General features: G+C 39.7%; 1 protein-coding gene, 1 long non-coding RNA gene and 1 other non-coding gene across 4 annotated transcripts in view; 2 read left to right on the top strand and 1 right to left on the bottom strand.

Moving 5' to 3' along the window:
- Positions 1 to 764: 764 nt before the first annotated feature.
- On the bottom strand, positions 765 to 21,357 carry CSTF2 (cleavage stimulation factor subunit 2). 2 transcript variants are annotated; one of them, XM_054471619.2, is made up of 15 exons: positions 21,223 to 21,357; positions 20,111 to 20,189; positions 19,289 to 19,458; positions 18,281 to 18,417; positions 17,713 to 17,832; positions 17,461 to 17,598; positions 14,947 to 15,070; positions 13,602 to 13,664; positions 10,827 to 10,886; positions 10,038 to 10,179; positions 8,779 to 8,954; positions 8,216 to 8,508; positions 4,245 to 4,355; positions 3,332 to 3,457; positions 765 to 986 (listed from the first exon to the last, which is right to left on the bottom strand). In XM_054471619.2, exons 1-14 carry the CDS (start codon positions 21,278 to 21,280, stop codon positions 3,335 to 3,337), a joined length of 1,794 nt encoding a protein of 597 aa, XP_054327594.1. In that variant the 5' UTR covers positions 21,281 to 21,357; the 3' UTR covers positions 765 to 986; positions 3,332 to 3,334. The 2 variants fall into 2 exon arrangements, with proteins under 2 accessions (XP_054327594.1, XP_054327595.1); XM_054471620.2 differs by lacking the exon at positions 10,827 to 10,886.
- On the top strand, positions 18,957 to 19,089 carry LOC129025553 (small nucleolar RNA SNORA9). Its single transcript, XR_008497301.1, has one exon. It is a non-coding gene; the product is annotated as a small nucleolar RNA SNORA9 (small nucleolar RNA).
- A 369-nt stretch (positions 21,358 to 21,726) lies between the features above and the next one.
- LOC129024514 (uncharacterized) overlaps positions 21,727 to 26,108 on the top strand; it is a 28,429-nt gene continuing 24,047 nt past the window's right edge. The window contains exons 1-2 of the long non-coding RNA XR_008497096.1: positions 21,727 to 21,803; positions 25,457 to 25,648. This is a non-coding gene — a long non-coding RNA (uncharacterized LOC129024514). The remainder of the gene's footprint in view (positions 21,804 to 25,456; positions 25,649 to 26,108) is intronic.

Here is a 26,108-nt window from a genome sequence, read left to right as displayed (position 1 = left end):
GCAGGAGCAGACCTAATGAGCAATCTGACTGTGCTCTACATTTGGTCCACTTAAAATGAGAAGAATGTACAAGTTTTAGGGTTTTCTGTGTTTTAAGTTCCCAGAATAAACATAGTTACAGGGTAGGGCTGCAGGTTAGGGACTGCCTGGAAGATAGGATGAAATGTATTTTGTTCATTTGATTTCTGTTTTTATTTCATCTTGAACATGTGAAAAATCAGTGGCTTTTTAAACTTTCAAAGTTGACTGCCTAGACTGATAAGTTTAAGAACACACAAGTAAATGTCAACAGTCTCTTGTGTTGCTGACACTACTCAAACCAGTGCTAAAACAATTTTTGTCTTAACTCTGAATTATACATGTTCAGACCTGCTATTGAAACAAATGCATTTTGATATTTGGATTTTTCTAAACTAAACACACGGCTGTGCTAGGCTCTTTGCTCTGTTAGCCTTCTGACCATTTTATAGCTCTAAGCATGTGCTATTTTCTCCCAGAAGACTCAGAAGTGCTAGAATATTTTCAGAGGGCAAAGCCTTATAATAATTCTTACTGGAAGCAAACTAAACAAAAACCTAGTTCCAGAAAACATTGCTTCTGAGAAATTCTCAAATATCATCAAGAAGAATAAATGGTTAACTTAAAATAAAAACAAAACTATGGCAATATGTTAAAGTACAATACTGCAGTAAGGGTAGAAAACACATCTAAGGTTTCACCCTTAGTGTTAAGCTTTTTAAAAGCAAAAAGGTCATGTGTATCAATTTGCAGTGTACTAAAATTGTGTTCAAAGTTTATTTAAAGTCACAGAAAATATACAAACTAAGACAATAAAATGAAGTGATTTTGTTCTGAGAGAAGGTGATGGGAGTCCTCCACCTGGCACTGATTTGAGTCATTCAAGGGTTAGGATGCAGGTCATCTTTTTTCAATATTTCAACAAAATTATAGAATTTCCAGATTTCTTGCCAGGTATTTTTGAAAACCTGTAAGAAGAAGTTAGGATAAAGCCATTAGAAGTGAAGACAAAGCTCTCTTCAGGAAAAACTTCAGGAAAAAAAATAAAAAGGCTAGGGGAGGGAGGACAGGCATACAATCAAATCACCAGGACAGATCTGCAAGGTGTCTGTCTCCTGCCTCCTCAAAGCAATCAGCCCTTGCAGCAGGGTTTCTCAACCTCAGCACTACTGACATTTTGGGCTGGAGTACTAGTTGCTATTGGGAAGTGGGTGAGGGGGACCATCCTGTGCATTATGGGATGTTTAGCAGCATCTCTGGCTTCTACCCACTGAATGCCAGTAGCATGCCATACTCCCTAAAGTTGTGATGACCAAAAATGTCTCAAGACAATGTCCCCTAGGGGGCAAAACTGCCCTTGTTTGAGAACCATTCATCTCTAATGACAATAGTATAGAAGCCTGTCCATGATGGCAGAGATGGATCACAACTAGCTAGGTACAGGATGGAGGAAAAGCCAACACTTTAGCCATGGTATGCACAAACACCAGTAGACACACAATAAGATCTTGCCCACATAAAATTGCATAGAACCACACATACATATACACAAATTATGATAGTTTTTTTAAAATGGTGAAAACTGAGTTTGTAGTCAAGTTAACAGTAATGTGCTAATGTCAATTTCTTGGTTTTGTACTACACTGGGTGAAGGGTACATGAGACTCCTTGTACTATTTTTCCAACTTTCCTTGAGTCTATGACTATTTAAAAATAAAAGGTAAAAAAAATAGACAAAAACTTTGCCTTGTGGTTAATATGCAAGGCCTTAAATTAAACATCTTATAAGCAAAAATATAATGAAAGAAATTTCAGAAACATTTCTACCTCCACTATCCAGAAACAGTAAGCAGTAATTTTCTCACATTGTAGGGAATGCCTTCTCTGGCTTAAGTAAATTAGTAAAAGAAATAATTTTTATCTTTTCCTCTGAATGTAATAGGTAGTCTATACTTTTACTAAAAAAAAAAAAAAGAATATGTGGGGTTTGTGGAATAAAACGTTAAGGTACCAAAAGTCTACTGAGCCTTCTATCTATGACAGCTTCTCATTAATTCATTTAAAGTCTAAATACATATATGATGCATAGTTGCAGTTTAAATGTTTAAAGACATCACAAGTATGGATTAAAACGATATATTTTGTAAGAGTGGTAATTATTAATAGTTAAATGAGTTCACTATTATATAACATAAGAATAGGAATTATAATATGGATGGGGTAAAAAGTAGAAATTTAAATTGTGCTGTCCTACCTGATAGTGGGGCAACGTGAATTTTAAACAGTTTTTAGAAAAAAGAATTGTTTATAAAATACAAAATGCTGGGGAAATTTTTTTTAAAAGAAACACTGATACATGTATGTGTAATCAAGCTGTCACATGATTATTTATGAAGCAGGTTACCTGGATCCTTTTTTTTTTTTTTTTGACACAGGGCCTCACTCTGTGACCCAGGCTAGAGTGCAGTGGCATAATCATGGCTCACTGCAGCCTTGACCTCCTGGACTCAAGCAGTCCTCCCACCTCAGCCTCACAAGTAGCTGGAACTATAGGTGCATCTCACCATGCCTGGCTAATTTTTTTAAAAATTTTTGTAAAGATGGGGTCTCACTATGTTGCTTAGGCTGGTCTTGAACTCCTGGTCTCAAGTAATCCTTCCACCTCAGCCTGCCAAAGCTGAGATTACAGGGCTAAGCCACTGTGCTTGGCCCCTGGATTCTTTCTGCCTAAATGATGAGCAAGAAAAATAAGGGTAGCAGGGTACAGCGATCTCCAAAATATATAGAAACTGATGGTGATGACGGACATTTACTACCTTAAATTATGTGCTACTATAGTTCAACATCAAAATATTCACTATAAAATAAATACAGGAAACAAAATATTTACACATTTTATTGAAATGCTTTGTATTTTTTCCATTTTGACAGGACAGTTTGGAATAAAATAATACAACTGATTGTAAAAGGATACACACCAAACTATATTTAGAGGTTTTGTCTGGGGAGTAAGATTGAGGAAACAGGGCTTTTTACCTTTCACTTTCTACATTTCTGTATATGATTACTTTTGTTAAACTGATCATACATTACCTTTGTCATTAGGAAAGATTATAAGCAATTCAACAACTGAACAAATATTGTATAGCCTTACTCTATCCCTACAGGAGCTGACCTACTGAAGGGTAAAGGAGAGTCTAACTGAGTGGATTGAGGGCCGCTGAGAGAACAATCTTGTTGGTTAAGGTTAAAAGTATATATCCAGAATAGACAAGGAGCTAGTCCTACTCAGATGGGGATTAAGTTTGCTCACCTATCAAGGTGCTCCAGTGGATTTCTGTATTTGTTCCTTTAAAATCAGGATACTCTGCCTTTGCTCAGGAGGCAACATGGCAATCTGGTCTGCAGTCAGTTGTAGAACCTGCATAATCAAAGCAGCCTGTGCAGAGGAAAAAAAAGGTAGTGAGTTTTAATGATGGCAGCTAAAAAATACAAAACAAAACAAAAAACCCACCACCAGCTTCTGTCCAAAAAGCTACTGTAGTGGGATAAGAAGCAAAATGGAAAAAGGAAGAACATTTCACACAGAAAAAAACCAACAGCCCCCCTCCAAAAAAAATAAAAAATAAAAAAAAACTGGTGAGAAAAGGTACAATGAAAAGAACAAGTATAAATTAAAATACCTAAGATTAGACGATTCAAAACAGACAACTTCATGAACGCAAAGTTCCCGGAGACTAAGATGGTATCTGTGAGCCCTGGAAATCCTTCAAGTTTTAATCCTGTTTTGAAAGTCTCTCTTTTTCACAAATTTTAGCCTTTCTATCAGACATAAGCTCCCCACAATGGTCAAATATAAAAACAGAAAGATATAATCATGGAGAATCTACTATTGTTTTTAGGGATAAAGTAGAAAGGGAAGGAAAAAGGGTGTGGATTTTCAGGTCAATCTGGCCTGAACAAGAAAAACCTGCTATTGGCAGATGAGTGTGAAATATAAAATAAGCTGCCATTTACATCCATTTAAGAACTTCACATCCATTCGGAACTTCAGGACCAGACTCACAAATTTTCAGGTAACAAGATCATAAAAGAGTTCTAAGTTAGAATAAACATCACCTCCAAAGGGACTTTGAAGACCCAGGATCGTCACATGGTAACTGTGAAAAGAGGAATCAAAAAGGCTAGAATTGTGCATAAGGAGGCAGTCAGACAGTGTTGCTTACCTTCTCATGATCCTGTGGAGTGACTTGGTTCTGCCCAGGACTAAAGCCGCCAGGCTGGCTTCCACCCTGTATACTCGCTCCTTGCATTCCTGTTCCCTGCATGACTGGGACCTATGTGTACAAAGAAAAAAGAGAGATTTTTGGCATTTTTAATGTATAGGTAACCTGAATTCAGTAATAATGTGACAAATTACGATCTCTATACAGATATGAGTAAAAAAAGCAAATCAATGACTCTGAAGATCATTTTCTACTGTTAGCAATAGCAGAAGGCAGGGTTTAGCCAGAGATCAACTAGCAAGTTCGACATACTTGCTTACAACCACTCCAGCATCATCAACAAATATCACACAGCACAACTGGATACCACTGAATTAATCAAAATTCAGCCAAATAAGCACAGTGAAAACTGAGAGCACCCTGGAAACTAGTGTTCACTGGAAATACAAATGAAAGCCAACAGAGTCTAGAGAAAATGTATGCTGGTCCACTGGGGAAGTTACATTCACAGGGCCACCCCCTACCCTAGTTCAATCAGATACAGGTAGTTTGTCCCAAAGGGCCCTATCCCACAAGTGAGGCAGAGATGTTCATAATGTCAGAGAGGCAGAAAGGCAATGGGAAGGCCTCCAGGAAAAAGACTGCTATTAGCCCAACATTTGCTGTTTATAGCTTTCCATAGAGAACATATGGCAGATGCTTTCTGCTAAATGTAGACCAAAAAATATGACTGACTCAAGTGAAAGAAGCAAGTACAGTGATATCATACTTACTGGTATTTAAGATCTTCAATGAGTTCAACCCTTTGCAAGACTACCAGAACCCAAGGAAAAGATCTCTTGAGTACCAAATGTAACTGTTAGAATGTCCCTATATAAGCATTATGTTCACACTCAGGCATTCACCCAGGGCTTAGGTACTCTCTTAATAAACACATATTGTTAACAAACTTGTTACCTGCTTACCCAGCAGATTAGAAGCAGCAAAACATAAAAGAAATATGGATAAACAACTGTTAGGAGCAGATACCACTTTAGCAATATGAAGAGCCAGGCGACAGCCTGACAGTGAAGGAGACCAGAAACCAAACAGGAGATAACTATGTTTTATATTACGGTATAGACAATAATGAATCTATTTAATGATGACCTTGAGTAGTCAAAACTGATTAAACTATTTTTTTGTATCCTGTTCAAGAAAGGAAATATCAAATACATCTTATAATTTTTTTATTAAAAAAGTTAAAAAACTTGGTAGAATAGTTCTATTATCTGGAACATTCACTTACATGCATTAACTCATTTCCCAAAGACAATGGATAGATGAAACATTAGTACAGATTTGTACAGACTGCTAGAATATTATCACTGTTGTGTTCATTATCAATACTGAAACCAGAGACAAGTTTCCAGAGACCAATCTGAACATCAACGAGCTATTATGGGTCTGAGACACCTATGAGTACAATCTTTTTTTTTAAATTTTTTATTTCCATAGGTTATTGGGGAACGGGTGGTGTTTGGTCACATGAGTTTATAGCAGCACAATTCGGAATTGAGTATAATCTTTTTGAAGCTTGAATCTGAGGTACTGTAACTGTGATCTAACCACTTGATAACGGCCATTTTAAGTTTCTAGGTGTGCTTGTTCTAGGCAGATAAGTACTAGCAAGAGTGACCATACATCTTGGTTTCCCTAAGATAGTCCCAGTTTATGTTTTTGCCTCCAAGTAAAGTAACAGCACTTTCTTTCATGTTCTCCTTTAGATGATAAATTGTATAATCACCCTAGTAATAATAAGCCTTTTGCCCACAAGTTTCTAACTAAGTGGACTACAGTTAATTTTAAAATCTAATTTAAAAGTATGAATTAAGGACATGTTGTTAAGTTAAAAAAAAAAAAGGTACAGAACAGTGAAAGGGGAAAAATAATATATATTCATATTTTCCAGAAAGTAACATGAAAAATCTAATAACAGTGATTATCTACAGGACCTAGAGGGCCACAGGGGAGACAAGCAGAGGAGAGGAAGCAAGGTTCCTTTTAGTTTAAGATGTGGTCTCACTATCTTGTGTAGGCTGGCCTCCAACTCCTTGGCTCTACTGATCCTCCTGCCTTAGCCTCCAGAGTAGCTGGGACTACAGGATTCTACCCTGGCTTTCTTTTTTTTTAAAGATGGGAGTCTAATATGCTTCCCAGGCTGGAGTGCAGTGGCTAGTCACAGGTGCGATCAGAATGTACCACAGCCTCAAGCTCCTAGGCTTAAATGGTCTTCCCGCCCCAGCCTCCAGAGTGCTGGCACTACAGGTGCATGTCACCATGCCTGGCTTGAAGTTCTTAATATATATATCTTTTATAGATGAACGAATATATATATTTATAAGTTAATATATTTAAAATTTTTTTAAAGGTTTGAAGATAAAATTTGTATTTTCTCTTGCCTCAGATCTAATTGGCTTTATCGAATCTACTAATGAAAATGATATAAACCTAGTATTAGGGTAATAAGTTCAAGTACCAGCAGAGAGAAAGGAGCAAAATATTATCCAGAAATGTTCTTCCAACCCTTACTTGCAATGTCTTGCACCATAGAACTACCAGTAAAATTACATAAGCGCATTATGCAGTTATTTGTTGGTTATCTGTCTTCCCAACTAGAATGTAAGCCCATGGGGGAAGGGGCTTTGTTCTGTTCACACTGCAGTATCCCCCGTATCTAGATCTATGTTTGGTACATAGTAGGTGCTCAATAAATATTTGCTGAGTGACAGAATGAATGCATAAAAACCATTTCTGTTACTAGGCTACTGACCATAGAGAGTACAATAAAAATCAAGGCCCACAAACACTTCAAACACAATAGAGAACAGTTTTATTCTACACATAGCAAAAAAACCCTCTATTTGTATTTCATATTACAGAGGAGGGGGTAGACACATATCCACACATATACACACACACAAATGTGAAGATAACAGGACACAGTAGTAAAGTGGAAAAAGTAGTGGCTTCTGTTCCTTGCTCTGCCACTTTTTAGTCATGTGAATTTGGTCAAGTCACCTGAGTTCTTGGGCCTTAATTTCCAAACCTATAAACTGAGGGAATTAGACGACTGATGTATTCCATTCCAGCTCTGCCATTATCTTTCTCTCTCTCATACACACAGACATGGGGAGGAAGACACATAAAAAAATAGAAGAGAGAAGTACATAGAGGAAGGGGGGAAAAGGAAGGTGGAGCAGTTAGAGGGAAATGAAGGTGCCAGCATATAAAAACTCACAGAAGAAACACACATACCACCTCTCCACAACAAAGTGAAGATGAAGAGGGAGCATGTACACACAGGCAGAGACCCAAACAAAAGAGAGGAGACAAGACTTCAGTTCCACACCTTTTAAGGTGATTATTAATAAATTGCCTTTCACATTCCACTGTTCACTTAGGCTATGTGATGACAATAAATTAACACAGGTCTCTGTAAACCTAAGATTATCTAAATGGCCACTAACAGCTCTTCATATACTCTAACCCCGTGGTTCCCAGTCAGGGTTCACATTAGAATCATTTGGGGGAAGTTTTTCAAACTATCCATGCTCAGATCCTACTGATAAGAGATTCTGAGTTATACCTGGGATGAGATCCGGGCAAGTATATTTTGGAAAAAACCGTGTACATGATGTTGGTTTGTACCCCAATGAAGACTACTTTCTAACCCCTAAATTTTCAGGGGCTCTGCTCCAAATGAATAGCTACTTATTGTGGGATAAGGTTGTTTTTTTTGGAACTACAATCCTGATAGCCAGAAAATCACCACCCTAAGGGATAGAGAAGCTACAGGGAGATCCGAGTCTTCCCTTTCTAACAAGCTGAGAAACAGCCCAAGTCAGAAGGCAGTAATAATTAGGCTCAATAATCAATTCCTGAATAGATCAAGATTTCACTTGGATGCCAGAAGTCAGTGCTACACATACCTGTCTGGATCCCTGGGGGACAACCGCCCCCATGTTAATTGGACTGGGACCCTGCATTCCACTAGGTATAGGTCCTCTGGGGCCAGGCACTGGGCCTCTGGTATCCATGCCTCTGGCCTCCATCCCTCGGACTTCCATCGCACGGGCCTCCATCGCTCGGGCCTCCATTGCACGAGCTTCCATCGCACGGGCCTCCATTGCACGGGCCTCCAATCCTCTGGCATCTAACCCTCTTGCCTCCATGGCTCGGGCCTCCATCCCTCGTGCATCTATTCCTCGGGGATCCCTTCCACCTATAAAGAAAATTGTAAGAAAACCATTATGTAGCTACTTGCATGTACTGCAAGAATGATGAACAATCCAAGAAAGATAGAAATCTCTTCTAGTCACATTTGCCCCCTCAGCTATTAACATATGAGACTATTCTCTCCTCCCCAGTTTCTCAGATTTGTGGATAAACCTTAAAGATGCTTGCAAACCTACTGTTCCAGCATTCTTTATCCCAGATTAGAGCCCAAGACAGCTGAGTTCATTATGGCATTTGCAATGTGATCTCCCCTTACCTCTGCCATCCAAGGGTGGACCCCTCTGATCTAGCATGGGTCCTCTTGGTTCTGCCATTAGAGGTCTGGGCTCGGGTAATGGCCCTCCCCTCAGTTCATGTGGGGGTGGTCCTCGGCTCTCATGGCCAGGGACATGGTGCATGGGTGGACCCTGATGAGGTGGTCCCAAGTAACCTCTGGAGATGGAGAAAAACGTTATATTTTAAAATAGAACAAAACAACAACAAAGTACCAGCCAGATCAGTAAGTAAACATCCAACAAAGAGCTGATGTAAACAGTCTATGAACACTAACAAGAAAATAACACCAAATAGATGGAAGAAAAGCTACAGAGATATGAATCCATGTATTCTAGAATTTTGTATTTGGTTCATAATTAGGGAGGAATCAATGAATATTCATTATACATATGAGTTTGCAGAACAATGCATAAGAACATGAGCTCTGGATTCAGACTGTATGGGTTCAAATCTAGGCTCTATCACTTATTAGCTGTGTGATATTGGACATATTACTTAACTTTTCCACACATCAGTTTCATGTGTAAAATGGGACTAATAATGGTATCCATCTCACAGGATCTTGTGGATTTAACAAGATGATCTAAGCAAAGTACTCAGAGCAAAGTCAGAGGCATGATCCCCATTAATGTCCATTATTATTACTGCTATTATGATTTTATTTATTTATTTACTTTTGAAATGGAGTTTCACTCTTGTTGCCCAGGCTGGAGTGCAGTGGCATGACCTCGGCTCACTGCAACCTCCACCTCCTGGGTTCAAGTGATTCTCCTGCCTCAGCCTCCCGAGTAGCTGTAATTATAGGTGCCCGCCACCACACCTGGCTAATTTTTCTATTTTTAGTAGAGACGGGATTTCGCCACGTAGGCCAGGCAGGTCTCGAACTCCTGACCTCAAGTGATCCACCCACCTTGGCCTCCCAAAGTACTGGGATTACAGGCGTGAGCCATTGCACCCGGCCTATTATTGCTATGATTAATATTTCCACTACTATAAATTTCCCTGTTCAAGTATGTATACTAAAATTTCCAATTTCTAAAAATACAGTAGCTCAAAATGACATACTCAAGTACATAGTTCTGCCTTAGGAGAAGTGCTTATCCTTGGACAGTGGCCATGAATATTGATCTATCTTTTGAAGTAGGCAAACAGGTACAACTGGTAGAGAAAGATTTTGTTCTCAGGGAAGAAGGGACAATTCTGATTTCTTCAACTGTTTCCTTCTATGTTAGTGCTTACCTAGGCTCTACCTCTCCAGTTACAGAAAGTAAAGTGCCTCCCCGTGGATCATTCGGAGCATCTCCTAACAAGCCTCGAGGGGTTGGGACGTTGGCAGGCAAGGATCCCCGCTGCATAGCTGCTCTGGGGTCTTGCATCGGCACTGACAGGGAAACAAACGGGGAGTTACTGCTGTGAAAGACACATAAGCAAACAAGAAATGACTCTATATACCACTGACAACATAATTCAGACACCTTAGAGTGGGTGAAACCTCACCACAGCAGAATCCTCTTGCAGCTCAAGAACAGAAGCAGGGTGTAGGCAGAATCTGTGCCATGTCAGAGGTATGGATGGAATTATATAAAGAGCAAACTGGGGAGCAACCTGCCAAGGACTAGCACTGCGACCTGGAGAAACTTATGCTCCTGGTTTTCCTTCTAATCAATCTTAGTTCAAGGACCAGAGTCACAAAAGAGAGGTAGAGTCTTGGCATATGTGAACACTGCCATGGCTCTGCAAGAACCCGCTGTCTCCTTACAGACTGCTATTCCATCCAAGCCTCCTGACACCAGTAGGGAGGGAGTACAGCCTCGGACAGATGCCCATATCATCCATGTTCTCTGCCCTGTGTGAAGAGGTCAATCTTAGGCTTGTGGCCTCAACAGGAAAAAATTAAAAAAACAAAAACCCAAAAACACTACCCTTTTGGGTTCTGAACGCAAGGATGACTGCCACGCAGCTCTTTTCCTCTCAACGTCCCACCCTGAACACCACAAGCAAAAGGAAACCCACAGATACAATGGGTACCTTGAACTCGCTCAATTGATGCAGGCCCGGCGGGTCCCACGGGCGAGTGCTGTAGGGTTCCTAGGTAAGCAGTAAGTTCAAAAGGAGAAAGAGCAGACACTTAAAATAGCTTGCATACACACGCAGAAACATACACACACGGAGACTGAGATTTACATATATAAGTTAAAAAGCCAAGAGTTCATCGGCTTGCTCCAGGCTACAAAATCTCTCTAAACTACACTAGCTCCTTTGGGTCTCTGAAACAGTTCCATTTTGACCAGATAGCTTTTGAAAGAGAATCCCATGGGGGCACTGGTTTGATCTAGGTGGGAATAACCTGACATTTTCGATTTTCACCTCTGCTACTAGTTTTCCCTTAGGTCTCCTTATGAAATCATTAGGAAAAAAATATATAAAAAGGATAGTTTTGAATCTTCTAGTTATGCAAAGAACATAAATGTAGTTTCAGAAGCAAAACATAAAAGAAACTGCACTGAATCTGGAAGGCAAGATTCATTCTGAAGCGGCCATAACTGAAGTACGGCAATTCTATTTTTGTCACATTTTAAAGCACAAAAATTTCTGCTGTCAAAAATGTATCAGATGGGGAAATGCAGTGAATGAACTTTACATGACGAAAGAGAACATCACTCCACAAGAAATACTCTGCCACAGCAAGTCTTTGATAATAAACATCATGACAACAGCAAACAAAGACTAATGAGATGACATGGGTACCAACACTAAACAAACATGGCAGGGAAGCAAGAAGTATCTTCTCAAACATCTCCATCTCCTTTTAGCATTACAAATGTACAAAAGCAGCATGGATTTCAGGAAAAGTAAGACAAACTAGGCACACACGAAAAGACTCTTGCTTCCTCTGCTGGGTACTGAAGGAAACTATAAAAGAAAGCTCATTTCACTTTGTCTCTGCATGAAGACATCCTGGAAATACCCTCAAAATATGAGTCATTTCCCTTTGTCAATTTCTGACAAAAAGGTGAAGATAACTATAACAGGAAAATGTCTTGTGCAAGTATGCGTTAAACAGCTAAAACCTGATGGATTGAGTGCTGGCCCCATGACAGGCAGAAGTATGACTGAAACCCTAATACCTTCTCATTACTGCAGAAATACTCTGGGGAACATATATGATCTATTGACAGTGGTGCGGTGGGGATAGGGGGTCGTACAATAGCACAAAAGCATGGGATGCTTAGAGAAAATATGAGATATTTGGCCAGGGAGCTTGTCCTGCTGTCAGACTTCTAACAAGAAAAAGTCAATTCTGTCACTTCAGCAACCAACCCCAGTGTAAAAACCACAGGCTTGTATATTAATGTTTATGTATGTATGTGTGTATACATACGTGTGTGTGTGTGTATATATATATATTTTTTGAGACAGGGTCTTGCTCTGTTGCCCAGGCTGGAGTGCAGTGGTACCCGATTATGGCTCACTGCAGCCTCAACCTGTTGGGCTGAAGTGATCCTTCCACTTCGGCCTCCCAAGTAGCTGGGACCACAAGTGCACACCACCATTGCCCAACTAGTTTTTGTATTTTTTATAGAGACGGGGTTTTGCCATGTTGTCTAGGCTAGTTTCAAACCTCTGAGCTCAAGCAATCCACCCACCTCAGCCTCTCAAAGTGCTGGGATTACAAGCATGAGCCACTGTGCCCAGCCAATATTTTGCTTTTTAAATGGGTTCCACTTATAAGCCATATGCTACAAAAGAAAAAACCTTAAGCTTCTCTATGCTTGTCCAAAGCAGTCTTTCCCATCACCTTATTCCCAAGGAATAAGAGTAGAAGACACTGAAGAATATACTTGGAAGTTAACAGAGGCAGTGTGGAGTGACAGAAAGAGGACAGATTCTGGAGTCAAAGACTTCTGAATCTTAGCTCTGCCACTTACTAGTTGGAAGAGAGAATAAGAGCACCAAATCCAGTCCACATTACTCATACATTAATATTTACTTACCTTGTCCCCTTAAGAAAGTAACTTATTCTAAGCTTCCAACTCTTTGCCTGTAAAACTGAGGTGCTGCCACCTAACTCACAAGATTATTTATGAAAATTAAAGTGCCTGGCATATAGTATGCACTCAGTTCCTTCTCTTTTCTTACCATCTCTCCTCCTAACATTGTTTCCAACGGAACCACTGCACTTTCTTGTCCTTCAAACTCCAGTAACATGAAGAAATAACATGGAGATTTTGGAGCAGCAGCTACTGTTGTATATAGCAGTACAGCCACGGCACAACAGATGTTCATTAAGTAGGCTTTACAGAACTATGATCCCCTCCCAGTTTTCTCTGGGGTTTAAATCTAGTCTTCTACATACCCAGCCACATATTTACATGCTCATTATTAAAATTCCTTACTCAGTCAACAGATATCCACACAGGGAGAGAGAACATGTCAGTGGAATTATTAGAATAGAAATCAGGAAACAAATGATCCACTTGCTTCATTATCAATTCTTGTAGAGCTGGACTCTGAATCACCAGGTGGAAAGTCTAGACCAGCACTGTCCAATAGATCTTTTTACGATGATAGAAATGTTCTATATCTGCAATGTCCTGTGTGGTATCCACTAGTCACCTGTGGCCACTGAGCACTTGGAATGTGGCTATTGCGACTGAGGAACTGAGTTTTAAATTTTACTTAATTTTAATTAACTTAATATTGAAATAGCCATGGGTGGTTAGTGGCTGCCATATTAGATACTGTGGATGTGGAACACTTCCAAGACCAATTAACATTAGTCAGATATTAATATTTATTTACCTTGCCCTCGTTCCATGGACACTGGTCCACTTCCTGGCATTCCAACCTGAGCCTGCATTCCTCCTAGAAGATAAAGGGCAGACAAGAAAAAACACCAATTAGAACAGCAGAAAAGAAAAATTAGAACAGTGGCTGAGTTTACAAATCTCCTCATTCTGCTCCACAAGCAGAAACCTACAAAGGAAGATATTCAACAATGCAATGAGAGAGAAGATGGGGTTTGTTAGTATATTTACAACTTGTACTTTATGTTTCAGTGACAGAATAGTGAGTTCAATAAGAATAATTCATCTCATTGGTTATCAAACTCTTGGCAGGAAGCTCTTCTATAATACAGGAAAACAATGTCACTTACCCATGGACCTCCTGTCATGAAAGATAATTTAAATACAAGTATAACTCTATTAGGATAAAGTAGATACATAACAATCCTAAAGTAGATACAAAAAATTCCCGAGTTTGCAGAAATTTCTTTAAAAAATCTCTTCTTCCATTCCTCATCAACTTAGCTCTGCAGACTGGATTCCCTACAGAACAGAACAATTTAGAATTAAATCACTCTCCATGAGTAGTGTTGTACTCAACCTACCCTAGATTAGATAAATTAACAAAAAGCAAGTTTGTTACATAAAAAAACTTTAAATATTGGTAATACATCATGTGTTCATACAGATGTTTCATATGGGGAATCATTATTTCACTCAATCTTCTTAGTTACAATTGTTGAACAAGGAACAGTTACAAGTATATGAGCAATACTCTTATTAATTGCCGATCTATATACTTTCAATAAATGTATATAGCTTTTAAATTTCTCTTTTTCCCTTTTGTTGTTTGTTCTGATTATGTTTGTTAAAATACAATTTTACGTCAGTTTAATATGCTATAACAAATGTGACCTTGTATTTTTTTGTCTGTTTTCTTCATGAGCTTTTGAACCTAATCTAACAGTTCATTCATATTTAGCAGAGTAACAACTACATTAGTTTTTATTCCTTCCATCTTACTCTACATTTATTATTACTTATTTTACACTGTCTCTTCCTTTTATCCTTTTCTCTATTTTTGCTGGCTTGATTTCGTTTCCACTCATTCCATTTTCCCCCTTGTTAACTTGGAAGTTTTACTATGCTCTTTCACTTTACTGTCCCTTTCCCTGTTCTTATAATTAGACATATAGGATTTAATGTAAGAAATCTACTATTTCCTCCACCTAAGGTATATACTTTCTAGCTGTGTATTAATTTTACCTAAGGATCCCATTATCATATTTGGCTGCACTGCAACAGTGGCTATAACAAAACTTTAGCAAGTACTGAAATGGTGAAGACTAAATGAAACTTACCTCCAGGAGCTAAGGAACCAGGGCCAGGTCCTGTGACAGCAGCTGGTATTTGCCCTGGTGCTGGAACTCCACCCTGCATAGAAGCTTGCATCAGAGGAGGTGCGCCATTGACATGCATTCCACCCTGACCAAGAAAAAAAACAGAGTATGTACATGCCTCTGTGGATACTCAATATACTACGACCTTAAAAGTCCTCTTCAAATGAACAGCCCCAAATATACTACTAAACATCCTTTTTGTATGGCATGTCTTATGCAGCATTAGATTTGTCACACACTTTAAACTCCACAGAAGCAAGTTGCAATACACGTCATGAGCCTGGTTATATGGAACATGGTTAAGATGGAACATATTCTCAATGTAGAGATTGACAAGTCTTATCTGTGTGGCAAGGCAGCACATAGCACCTATTGTTAACTTCATGATTGGGGCTACCAATAAGAGTAAAAAAAAAAAAAAAAAAAAAAAAGAAAAAAAAAGCCCTAAACCCAAGAAACATAAAAGGAGACTGGGACTCTTTTAAAAAAAAAAACAACTGCTGGTAGTCCACATTTTTAAAATTAATTTTTTTTTAATTTAACCAATTTTTTCTCACTCCTGTCCTTAGATATAATTCTGGTTTTGGGGGAATGTGAATTTTTTTTTTTTAATGCTACATTAAAACTCGTTGAGAAAAAGAGAATGTCATCTTTTCATCTGTGCATTCCCCAAAAAACTTAGTCCCTTGAATTAGAAACAGCTCAATAAATAAAGAATAAAAGCCAAGTTATATAAAAAAAATTACATACACGTTTAAGGAACACAAAACTCTACAACAGAAAAGGAAGAGCTGTATAGGAAAGTAGTTAAGAGAAAACTGGCTGTGAGGTCAGATAAAACCAGGTTCAGAACTAGATCTGCCACTTATAATTGTGTCAATTTTTGGACCAGCTAACCTCTCCGGGCCTTAGTTTTTTTTTCTACCTCTGAAAATGTATTTATTTATTTATTTAGAGCAGGGGTTGGCAAACTATGACCCATGGGCCAAATCGGGCTCACTGCCTGGTTTTATAAACAAACTTTTAATGGAACACAACCACAAACACTTGTTCACATATTGCCTATGGCTGATTTCATACTACCATGGCAGAGTAGCTGTGGCAGATCCTGTGACTTGCAAAGCCAAAAATATTTACTGTCTGAGCATTTACAGAAAAATGTTTGCTGGCCCCTGCCCTGTACCTCTGCCAACCTGAGAAATGAAAAATGGTAGCTTATTGTAGTTTCTATTTACTTTATCTTATAACATTACATATATAAATGATAACTTATTACGTTATCTTATTTTGAGGTTGAATACATTTTTATATATTTACTTTATATTTCTACTTTTGTGAAATATTTATGTCTATTTCCCATTTTTCTACCGGGTTATTGGAAATTTTCTTACTAATTTATAGGAAGCCTTTTAAAATTTATTATGAAAAATTACAGATATACAAATCATATAGAAAATAAAATAGCCACCCAGCTTAGGAAATAAATAAGTAAATAAAATAAACCAATGGCCTGTATGGTCTTCCCCAATCGCATCCTGTGCTCTCTTCTCCTTAGATGACCGCTAAGACATCTTCTTAATGTTTTAAAATTTTATATGAATCATTATATACTCAATATATTATTTTGCAACTCACTCCACATATTTTGGGGATTTATGCAGAAACATATATCCTACATTTCGGGAATGCATCCATATTCACTTAGTTTCATGTCCGTATGTTACTGGAATTATTTGTGTTGATATTATGTATCCTAGTTCATCTTAACTGCTGTATGGAATTATGTTTTTCAAAGTCATTCATGTTGATACATGTAGTTTAACTGTTGTACAGTATTTCACTGGATGAATGTACCACACATTTTCTCCATTCTTCCATTGATGTACATTTAGGACATTTCCGATTTTTCACTCTAAGGCAATAAACATTCTTGTGAATGACTATGGGCTCTTTATTAGTCTGTTGTCCATCACATGTGTGGTAAATACTTTTTCTCAATTTGTCATGTCTTTGATACTTATTTTTTTCTTTATATAGAAATTTTTTAGTTTTCAAATGTATCAATTTTTTATGGCTTTAGGGTTTTGTGTCATGCTTTGAAAGCAAGCTTTACTTTTTTCATCAGTAAGAATGGAGATAATAAGAGTGCCAACCTCATACAATTGCTTTGAGGATTAAATGAGATAATGCATATGGAATACCGAAGTGCCAACCACAGTGCCAGGCATGCACATACACACAAAGTTAGCTTATAAGAAAAGGGCATACGGGAAGGATCTCTTTGTTTTACAAACTTGGAATCGAATCTATATTCATTCAGATGTCATGTGCTCTGCAACCTGGAAATTGCTTTTATGCCTGGAAATTGAAATTATCATCTCTGGTTCCTGACCATTCTTCTTTCAATATATTCTCCTAAAAAGAAAATGACATTCTAAGACAGATACAAAAAAATGTTAAGGGATAAAGCCCTACCAAAGACTGGGCCTGAGGGGCCTGAGGATTCTGCTGGTTCATTGACACATTGGATCCTGAGCCAGGCCCAGCACCATGGACTGGCTGAGGGTTGCCTGCAATCAGCGTTGGGATATTTGTCTGGCGATGCAGAATTTTCTAAAAAGTGAAAAGACAAACCTATGAGCTGTCTGTTTAACAAAGCAGTCAGGTAGTTCCTATCCCACTCAAGGTTTACCCGACCATTTCCATAAAAGAACCAGAAGCACTCACCAGGGCAATTTCCGGATCCACAATTCTCATCACCACCTGTGCTTGCAGCAAAGCATAAGCCAGCTGAGGGTTCTGAAGCAACATGTTCCGTGCCTCCTGGGGACTATTCTGGACACAGAGCTGAGAAGATAAGCAGATTCAGGTTTAATACTTATGACTTAGAAACTGATAGTGATTTAGAGCCATTCCCCTCTGAGAAATGTAATATTCAAGAGGCTCTTCACCATTAGTTTTTGCATGGCACAAAAAAGCCTTGGTCATGGCAGGCAAGAGAAGAAAGAGGCATTTCAAGTACTGTGATACTATCATTTAGGAAAAAAGCCAAATTTTAATATCTACATCTGACATCTATGGGCCACAAAACTCCAGCTGGATTGTTTGGATAGCTGTGTTTGTTAGAAAGCTCTTCGTACAAAATGTAAAATATACTGTGTACATACAGAATATTGAAGGTGCAAGAAATGGTGGTCTACAGACAATTTCTATTTGAGCTCAGGGAACTAATTCAAGTAACTCCTTGAAAACCTGATGTGATTTGCTTTATTCATAACCTAATGCCTCCTCCCACCTTCATTTGTTTCATCAGCTCAAACATCTGCTCTGGTGGAAGGCTGGCAACTGCTTTGCTAATGGACTCAGGGGCATCCTCAGGACTGATGGTCTCTCCATAAGGTGACTCAATGACAGGGGCACCAGTGCCAAGGCCTAATCAAGAAGAAAGTACAAGAAAGTTAGGGAGGCAAAACAAAAAGCTAAATCATTTCAAATATCTACTTTTCAGGGCTGCTCTAAGAACCAGCTGATAATTTTAGATTCTCCAGAGCTGGGAAATAAATGATGTGAAAGCCTCTTGTTTCTGTGGAGGAAAGTGAGAGTGTATTTTCTGTTCTCAGAGGAAAGCTGGGGATCATGATCACATGGAAGGACAATGTTAACCTAAGTTAGAGAACTAGGCACATTGACTTCTTTTGCCAAGTCATTTCAGAAACAAAAGGTTAAAAGAGAAAAATATGCTAACTTTAAAAATTCCTGAAAACAGTGACAGGAATGACTAATGCCATAGTTAGTACTACTAATGGCTTGATGAATTTGAATTCATCTTTAACTGGAAATAACTCCTTAGCAATGGAAATTCTTTTTTTTTTTTTTTTTTTTGAGACAGAGTCTCGCTCTGTCGCCCAGGCTGGAGCAACTGAAGAATTTCTAATGTCAACTTTATCTGTTTCTTAAAGATATACACTTACTAGCAAGCCTCCAGCATGCTTAAGTCTGCAGTGACCCTATGCATCTCTACAGTGCTTGCCAGAACAGTTTTGAAACGGTTTGAGGCCTTGCCCTGCTCCATCCAGAGCAAGGGTATAGAAATTTCAGACAATTACTTGAAAAAAAATTTATAAAAAATTTTGAAAAAGATATATATAATACTTGCCTAACTCAGGCACATCAGGTCAGTCAAGTAATAAACAAGCTGTGTGGCTAACCATTTCAGCATATTCTAAAACATATCAGAAATGGAAAATCTTCACTGTTACATCTTTACTAACCCATACTGCATCCAAGTTGGATTTGTACTCACTCTTCAGCTCTTCTTTGTTCTTTTCACTGGCAGCATTGTCCACTCGAAGTGCTCTCCCACTGAATTCGCGCCCATTCAGGTTCCGCATGGCACTAAGTGCTGTCTCTTGGTCTTGGTATTCACAGAAGCCATAACCCTTTGGCTTTCCTGTCTCTCTATCGTATACCAATCTGGAGAGCAGAACCAAGTGTCAGGAACAAATGTTACATACATACAGGGTTCCTGCTAACACTGCCATGCTTTAATTGGGCCCACTGTAACATAAATAACCTTATATCTCTGACAGCCTCACAGAAATATTTTTTAAAACTTTTTCTTTTTTTTTTTTTTTTCCTGAGATGGAGTCTTGCTCTGTTGCCCAGGCTGGAGTGCAGTGGCATGATCTTGGCTCACTGCTATCTCTGCCTCCCGGGTTCAAGCAATTCTCCTGTCTCAGCCTCCCGAGTAGCTGGGACTACAGGCATGTGCCACCACGGCGGCTAATTTTTGTATTTTTAGTAGAGACAAGGTTTCACCATATTGGTCAGGATGGTCTCGAACTCCTGACCCCAGGTGATCCGCCTGCCTTGGCCTCCCAAAGTGCTGGGATTACAGGCGTGAGTCACTGTGCCCTGCCTAAAAAACATTTTTAATGAAAAAAACATACTTTAGGTAAGAATAAATGTCAATTGTATAGTATATCAATTATATCTCAATAAAGCTGTTACAAGAACAAAATGTATGTGAAAAGTCACCAGTAAAGAAAACCTGCCATTATTACTAAGAGCCAAATCTGTGGTGATTTTTAAGAAGCTCCCACCATGAAGGAAAAGGGGATCTCACCTGAAACTAACAACAGGTCCAACCTCAGAAAAGATGTCCTTCAACTGCTCTTCAGTAGCTTCATAAGGAATGTTCCCCACTAAGGAAGAAAATAGGTAACATTAAAATTCTGTTTATAACATAGATCTTTAGTGAGAAAGTAAACTTATATCATCAAATATAAGACTCAAAATAGTGTTCTCCAATCCCAATTCCATTGTATTTCTTCAGACCTCTTAATAAAGGAAATATACCACTGAAACTAAATACAAAATGTGTAGGTACTCTCAGACTGATCTGACAAGTGTTAGATTTTCCTTAACTTTGGTGCAAATAAATACTTCGGCACTGGTATTTACCTAAAGATCTGCAAGTCTCATCAGTGACTACAAAAAATATCAATGTTATTTAATATAATTTTTAAAACAGGTTCCTATGTATTTCCACACATACAACATTTAAGGGAGAATGACGATGAATGTAGTGAAAGATGTTTAAAAAGTATTCTACTTTGTCATGTCCCTTTCAAATGGTACTCTAAAATAATCATACGTATTTTTAAAAACAACTTATTTCAGCCAAAAAGATAATTCAGAATCGTTTCCATCCTTTTTAAAATTCCTCTGAGGACACCTTAATAGTTCATTCATTCATTCACTTACAAGCCATCTCAGGACACCAGGTGGCCGCTACCACTATTGATGAACTAAAATGTTACAGATAAAAAGCAAAGGATGAAAGTCCTTAGGAGAGGACAAGAAGTGGACACTAGGATCTATACCCTCAGCATATAGTCTGTATTCTGGGACAGAGGATGAGAAGTAGTACGGGACAGTGAAGAGCTGTTGCCGTGCGCCTTCTCCTCTAGAGAATAATTGAAGCTCATGAAAGGAGAAACGCACAGAAGCTGAACGCTAGTCTAACTTCCCCACTGATATTGCGGAAAGCCTACGAGACCTCGGCAGAATGGGAACATCTCTTTGCTCATGAGTCCACCAGGTTGGACGCCCTATAGGATAGCCAGGGAGAACTGCACGTCCGAACCGTCAGCGGCTCCGGTAGCGATTCATGATATAGGAGGTGCAGAGGGGGGAGTCCTTCCCCGAAGCTTGACTACAACGAATTCCTCTCACCGAACACAGAACGTAGAGAACGATCCACCGCTGGGTCTCTCACAGTCAAACCCGCCATAGCTCTGTTGAGTCGGCTTCCGGTGCGCCAAAGCACACTTCCGTACGGAGCACAAGCCCAGCGCTGAGCACGCTTCCGTACGGCGCGTGAGCCGGAAGTGCCTGGGCGGAACGGACGCAGAGCCCCTCCCCTGGCGACATTATGTTAGCCGCAGGCGCGAGTTGAGTCCACCGGAGGGCTAAACTCCCACCCCTGAGATTAACTCTGTTCAGAGCCAGATGCAGGCGAGTCCAGGCTAATTTGAAGGGTTTCAGCCTGCAGACTTCCTTCTTATTAATTTTCTCTTAGGTTGATGCAAGTACTCCTCAACCACAATAAAGGCGCAGCGGCTTTACCATGGTAACAGGGAAGTCCTTAGCTGACAACTGTGGCGCTTGCACTTTAGTTCCGCCCTATCAAGGGAGAGAAATGCTTGGGCCCGTCCCAGGAGCGTGCATATTATTTGCTAAACTTGTGCGTCTATGGAGTGAGATGAGGAAAGGGCATGCCAGCCGAGAGAAGCATAGTTGAAGAAATGGGAGCGGTAAAGGGAGAACAGACCTCTGTCCTCGTGTAGTCCGTGGGTTCCATGTGCTTCGTGGTGGGGCGGTGCGGCGGGGGATTCGGGCAGGCAGAGTATCGGAAACAGAAAACGTCATTCATCGGTTTTTCCACGCTTTGGTGCCCACGCGCCTGGGATATGGCATGCAGGGCAGGTCGTTGTATCAGCCTGGAAAGGCAGACCCTGCCGGGGTTGGAGGAAATCCAGGGGGCACCTCAGGAGGATAGGGTTAGGGGAGAAGCAAAGGAAGGAGCCAAGAGCGCTACCTTTGAGGGACTTGTCCGAAAAAGGAAGACAGTAAAATAGCCACGGAATTGGAGGCATGGACGTTTTTATTAATTCCACATGTATTAAAAGTATATGGGCCGGGCGCGGTGGCTCACACCTGTAATCCCAGCACTTTGGGAGGCCTAGGCGGGCGGATCACCTGAGGTCGGGAGTTCTAGACCAGCCTGACCAACATGGAGAACCCCTTTTCTACTAAAAATACAAAATTAGCCGGACGTGGTGGCGCATGCCTGTAATCCCAGCCGCTCAGGAGGCTGAGGCCAGAGAATCGCTTGAACCCGGGAGATGGATGTTATGGTGATCTGAGATCCGCCATTGCACTCCAGCCTGGGCAACAAGAGCGAAACTCCATCTCCAAAATAAAAGTATATGAAATATGATAAATATTTAGAAAAAATTAATAAGTGCTAGTTTACGCCGTGCAGCATATCACTTTAAGAAGTAATTCTGGTAAAGATGGAAAGTTTGAGAAGAGTATTCCCGTTTCCATGACTCGAGTCCCATTTGCAATCACTGTGTGACCAAGAGGACACCTTGTGTAATGGAATGGTCCAAAAGGAGATTTACAGCTCTGTAGAAGGCAAAGTTTCAAAGAGTTTTGGTGTGTGTCATTGTTCCGTTGTGGTGAACTTTTGCTAAATGCATGTACGGCTGAGTATATTTCTAACTCAGTGTTTGGCAAACTTACATAAACAAAAGATTCACCTGGGGTCTTTAAGTAAGAGTATAGATTCCTGGGGCTCTACCCCAGCCTCATGGAATGGGACTCCAGGGAAAGAACTTGGGAATCGTTATATTTAAACAAGTGCCACTGCCGATTCTTAGGGTCAGGTAATTTGAGTAGCATTGTAGTTATTGAGGTAGCTTTATGGCAGCATTTAAGACACGCATGCTTTCTTATGAAATTCCCCTTAAAGTAGTTCTCAAAGTTCTCAACCCTTGTGGAGGAGCATTTTTGGAAATGTACAGTGGCATTTTCAGTTGTTGCAATGACTACTGCTAGGGGAAGAGAAGCCAGAGATGATAAATGGACTGCCATGTCCAAGACAGTTCTACACGATGAACCCCTCCCCCCATTGAATGCCAATAATGTCTCTCCCCTTGAGAAACACTTAATATCAGCCATATTAGACCAAATGGACCCTGGATCTGAATGCTATGTTGCACTGCCAGCCTTGCATAAATAATTTTTACTTTAGCCTTCTTACAACTGTGTAGCTGATCCCAATTAGTTAGTAATAATAAAAGCTAACATTTATTAAGCACTTGCTGTGTCCTCATTGTATTAGTTTTCTATTGCTGTGTAACAAATTTCCACAAACTTAGTGGCTTACAACACTCATTTATTAGCTCACAGTTCTGTAGGTCAGAAGTTTGGGTGGACATGAGTGGGTTCTTTGCTTAGGATCTCACAAGGTTAAAATCAAGGTGTTGTACTCTTATCTGGAATCTTTGGGAGAAGAATCAGCTTCCAAGCTCATTTTTCTTGTTGGCAGAATTTGTTTGGCTGTGGTTGTAGGACCGAGGTCCTTGTTTCTTTGCTGGCGGTTGGCTGGAGGGCTGTAGCTCTTAGCTCCTAAGGGCTTCTTTTTGGTCCTTACATGTGGGTTTCTACATCTCAGAGCCAGTGATGGCACATTGAAACCTTCTTATGCTGTGAATCTCTGAACAGAGATTCTCTCTTTTGACCAGCTGGGGAGAACTCTGCTTTTAAATGGCTCTTGTGTTTAGGCAAGGCCTACCCAGATAATCTCCCTGTATTAAAGTCAACTGTGCTATGTGAAAACCTAATCATGAGAGTAAAATCCATTATAATCACAGTCTTAGGAATTATGCAGGGCAAATACATCAAGCGGTCAAGAAATCTTGGAGCCAGTCAACTATACCCATTTTATTGATAAACATGTCTAAAGAAGTTTCAGTAACTTTGCCTAGGTCCCACAACAAGCAAGCTAAGGTATGGTTTGAGCTCAGGTTGCTCTGGCTCCAGAGACTGCTTAATTGTTATATCTCCTGCCTCTCAATGTAACTGAGGAAATATGGATGGCTCAGCATATTTTGTCACTGTTTTTAGGAAAGAGTACAGAACATGTGACCTGGTGATGGTGGGTCCGTGGCTCATAACAATGAGCTACTCAAGAAAAGGGTGGGGGACTTAGCCAGGGCTTGTTCTGTTATCATCAGCCATCTGCGGAAAATAGACGATTGGTTCTGTGACTTCAGCAACCAACTTCACTCTACTGGTTATAAAAGAGGAGGTGTGTGCAAGCGATGTATCCCAAGTGCTTGCTTTTTTATATTTAGATTTCACTTATACACTGTGTGCTAGTGACTCCTGCCTCAGTGCCTGTCTTGTGAGAGTCTTCCCCTTCATTGATATACTCCCTGAGTGACAGTATTTCCTTTGCCTCCAGTTTATAGCAAAATGAAGACAGAAGGTGGGATGTTTCATGCTGTTGTTGATGTTATGACTGAGCCTCAATTAACGATATAAGTATGGTATGAAAAGGTAGGGGGAACACAAGCAAAGAAGCATTTCTACAAAAAACGGGACTAAATATATAGGGTAAATGTTATTTGGGGCTTTGAATGGAGGAGAAAGGGAACCTAGTGGAGAATCAAAGAATTTGAGAGACCACAGTCATGATTTGTGGGGCACTGGCAGAAGACTTTGTTGAAAAGTCCTGAGTTCTTAACCAGTCATGTCGATGACACTAAGAATCTTGAGTGAGGTAAACGTAAGTGAAACAAGCAAAGATATTCAAGACTGTGAAGGCACAGGGACTTGGGTTCTTTATCCGAGTCATAAAAGATTAAATTTCTAAGGCTGGGGTACTTACTACTTCGTGTTTGATCCATGTTTGAACCTCTTCAAAGAGTCATGGAATAAAATCCCTCATTGGTCTCGCAGGGGATATCTGGAAAGGCAGCAACTCCTGGATAGTTGTCATTGCATGAAAAAGGTGCCAGATGAGACTGGTAGCATTACCTGTGTTAAGAGAAATCTTCAATGAGCAGCGCCTGCAAGAGCTAAGGAAACTTATAGCCAGAGAGCACCTGAATGCTGACGTGGATCCTGATCAATATCAGGATGAAGATATCAATTGGCCTGCTTTCTAGAAAGAAATATCATTCTTAAGTTCTGCACTGCTACATTATCAGGCTGGTTCTACAGCAATGTCTATACTTTCTGGGAATATTTGAGGGTTTAGCCCTGTGGCTACTCTACAGAGAGTTGTCTAGTCCGTCAAAACTGGTCATGTTTTAGCATTTTCATTTTTTATTTCTTAGCCAATAGATTTTATTCTCAATACACACTGCATGCATTTCTTTTATTCCTTTCCCAGAATCCTGTTCCTTCAAAGAAGGTTCAGAGTTGTTCACCTGCTCAAAGGATGTGTTATGAGATATGTTGTTTGCTAGAAGGCCAGGAAGTTCAACTGAATTGGAGGAAGATTTGCCCTATTCTTGGCCATGGCATGGTGACCTCTTATTACTGAATAAGGACTGCTTCAAAGCCAATCATTGGCGAAAACTAGGTAAGAGGAAGAAGTCTTTGAGATTTTGTTTTGTTTAAGAACCAGAACAATAGGATATTGTTGGCTAGCACATGGCATCCAGGGTTTAGCAAAATGAAGGTGAGTATTCACCAGATAGCAATCAAACTCAAACAGTGTGCTGTTGGGTAAGTGTGGCTGGGTAAAGTGTGTGGATAATGGTATCAGATTGGGGAAAATGGAGTGATAATGACTAAGAAGAGCTAACATTTGCGAAGGGCTATATAGATTACAAGGCTTTTCTACATGGATCTCATTTGATTCTCACAAAACCCATGAGATCATTTTAGTATGTTACCTTTTTTTTGTAGTAAAATATATATAACTTAAAATTTACCATTTTAGCCATTTTTAAGTGTACAGTTCAGGGTCATTAAGTACATTCATATTGTTGTGCGCCAGTCTCCACCATTCATCTCCAGAATTTTACTTTCCCAAAATG

This window comes from Pongo pygmaeus, chromosome X (genome assembly GCF_028885625.2).
Source record: "Pongo pygmaeus isolate AG05252 chromosome X, NHGRI_mPonPyg2-v2.0_pri, whole genome shotgun sequence".
NCBI lineage: Eukaryota > Metazoa > Chordata > Mammalia > Primates > Hominidae > Pongo > Pongo pygmaeus.
This window is presented reverse-complemented; position numbering and strand designations above follow the sequence as displayed.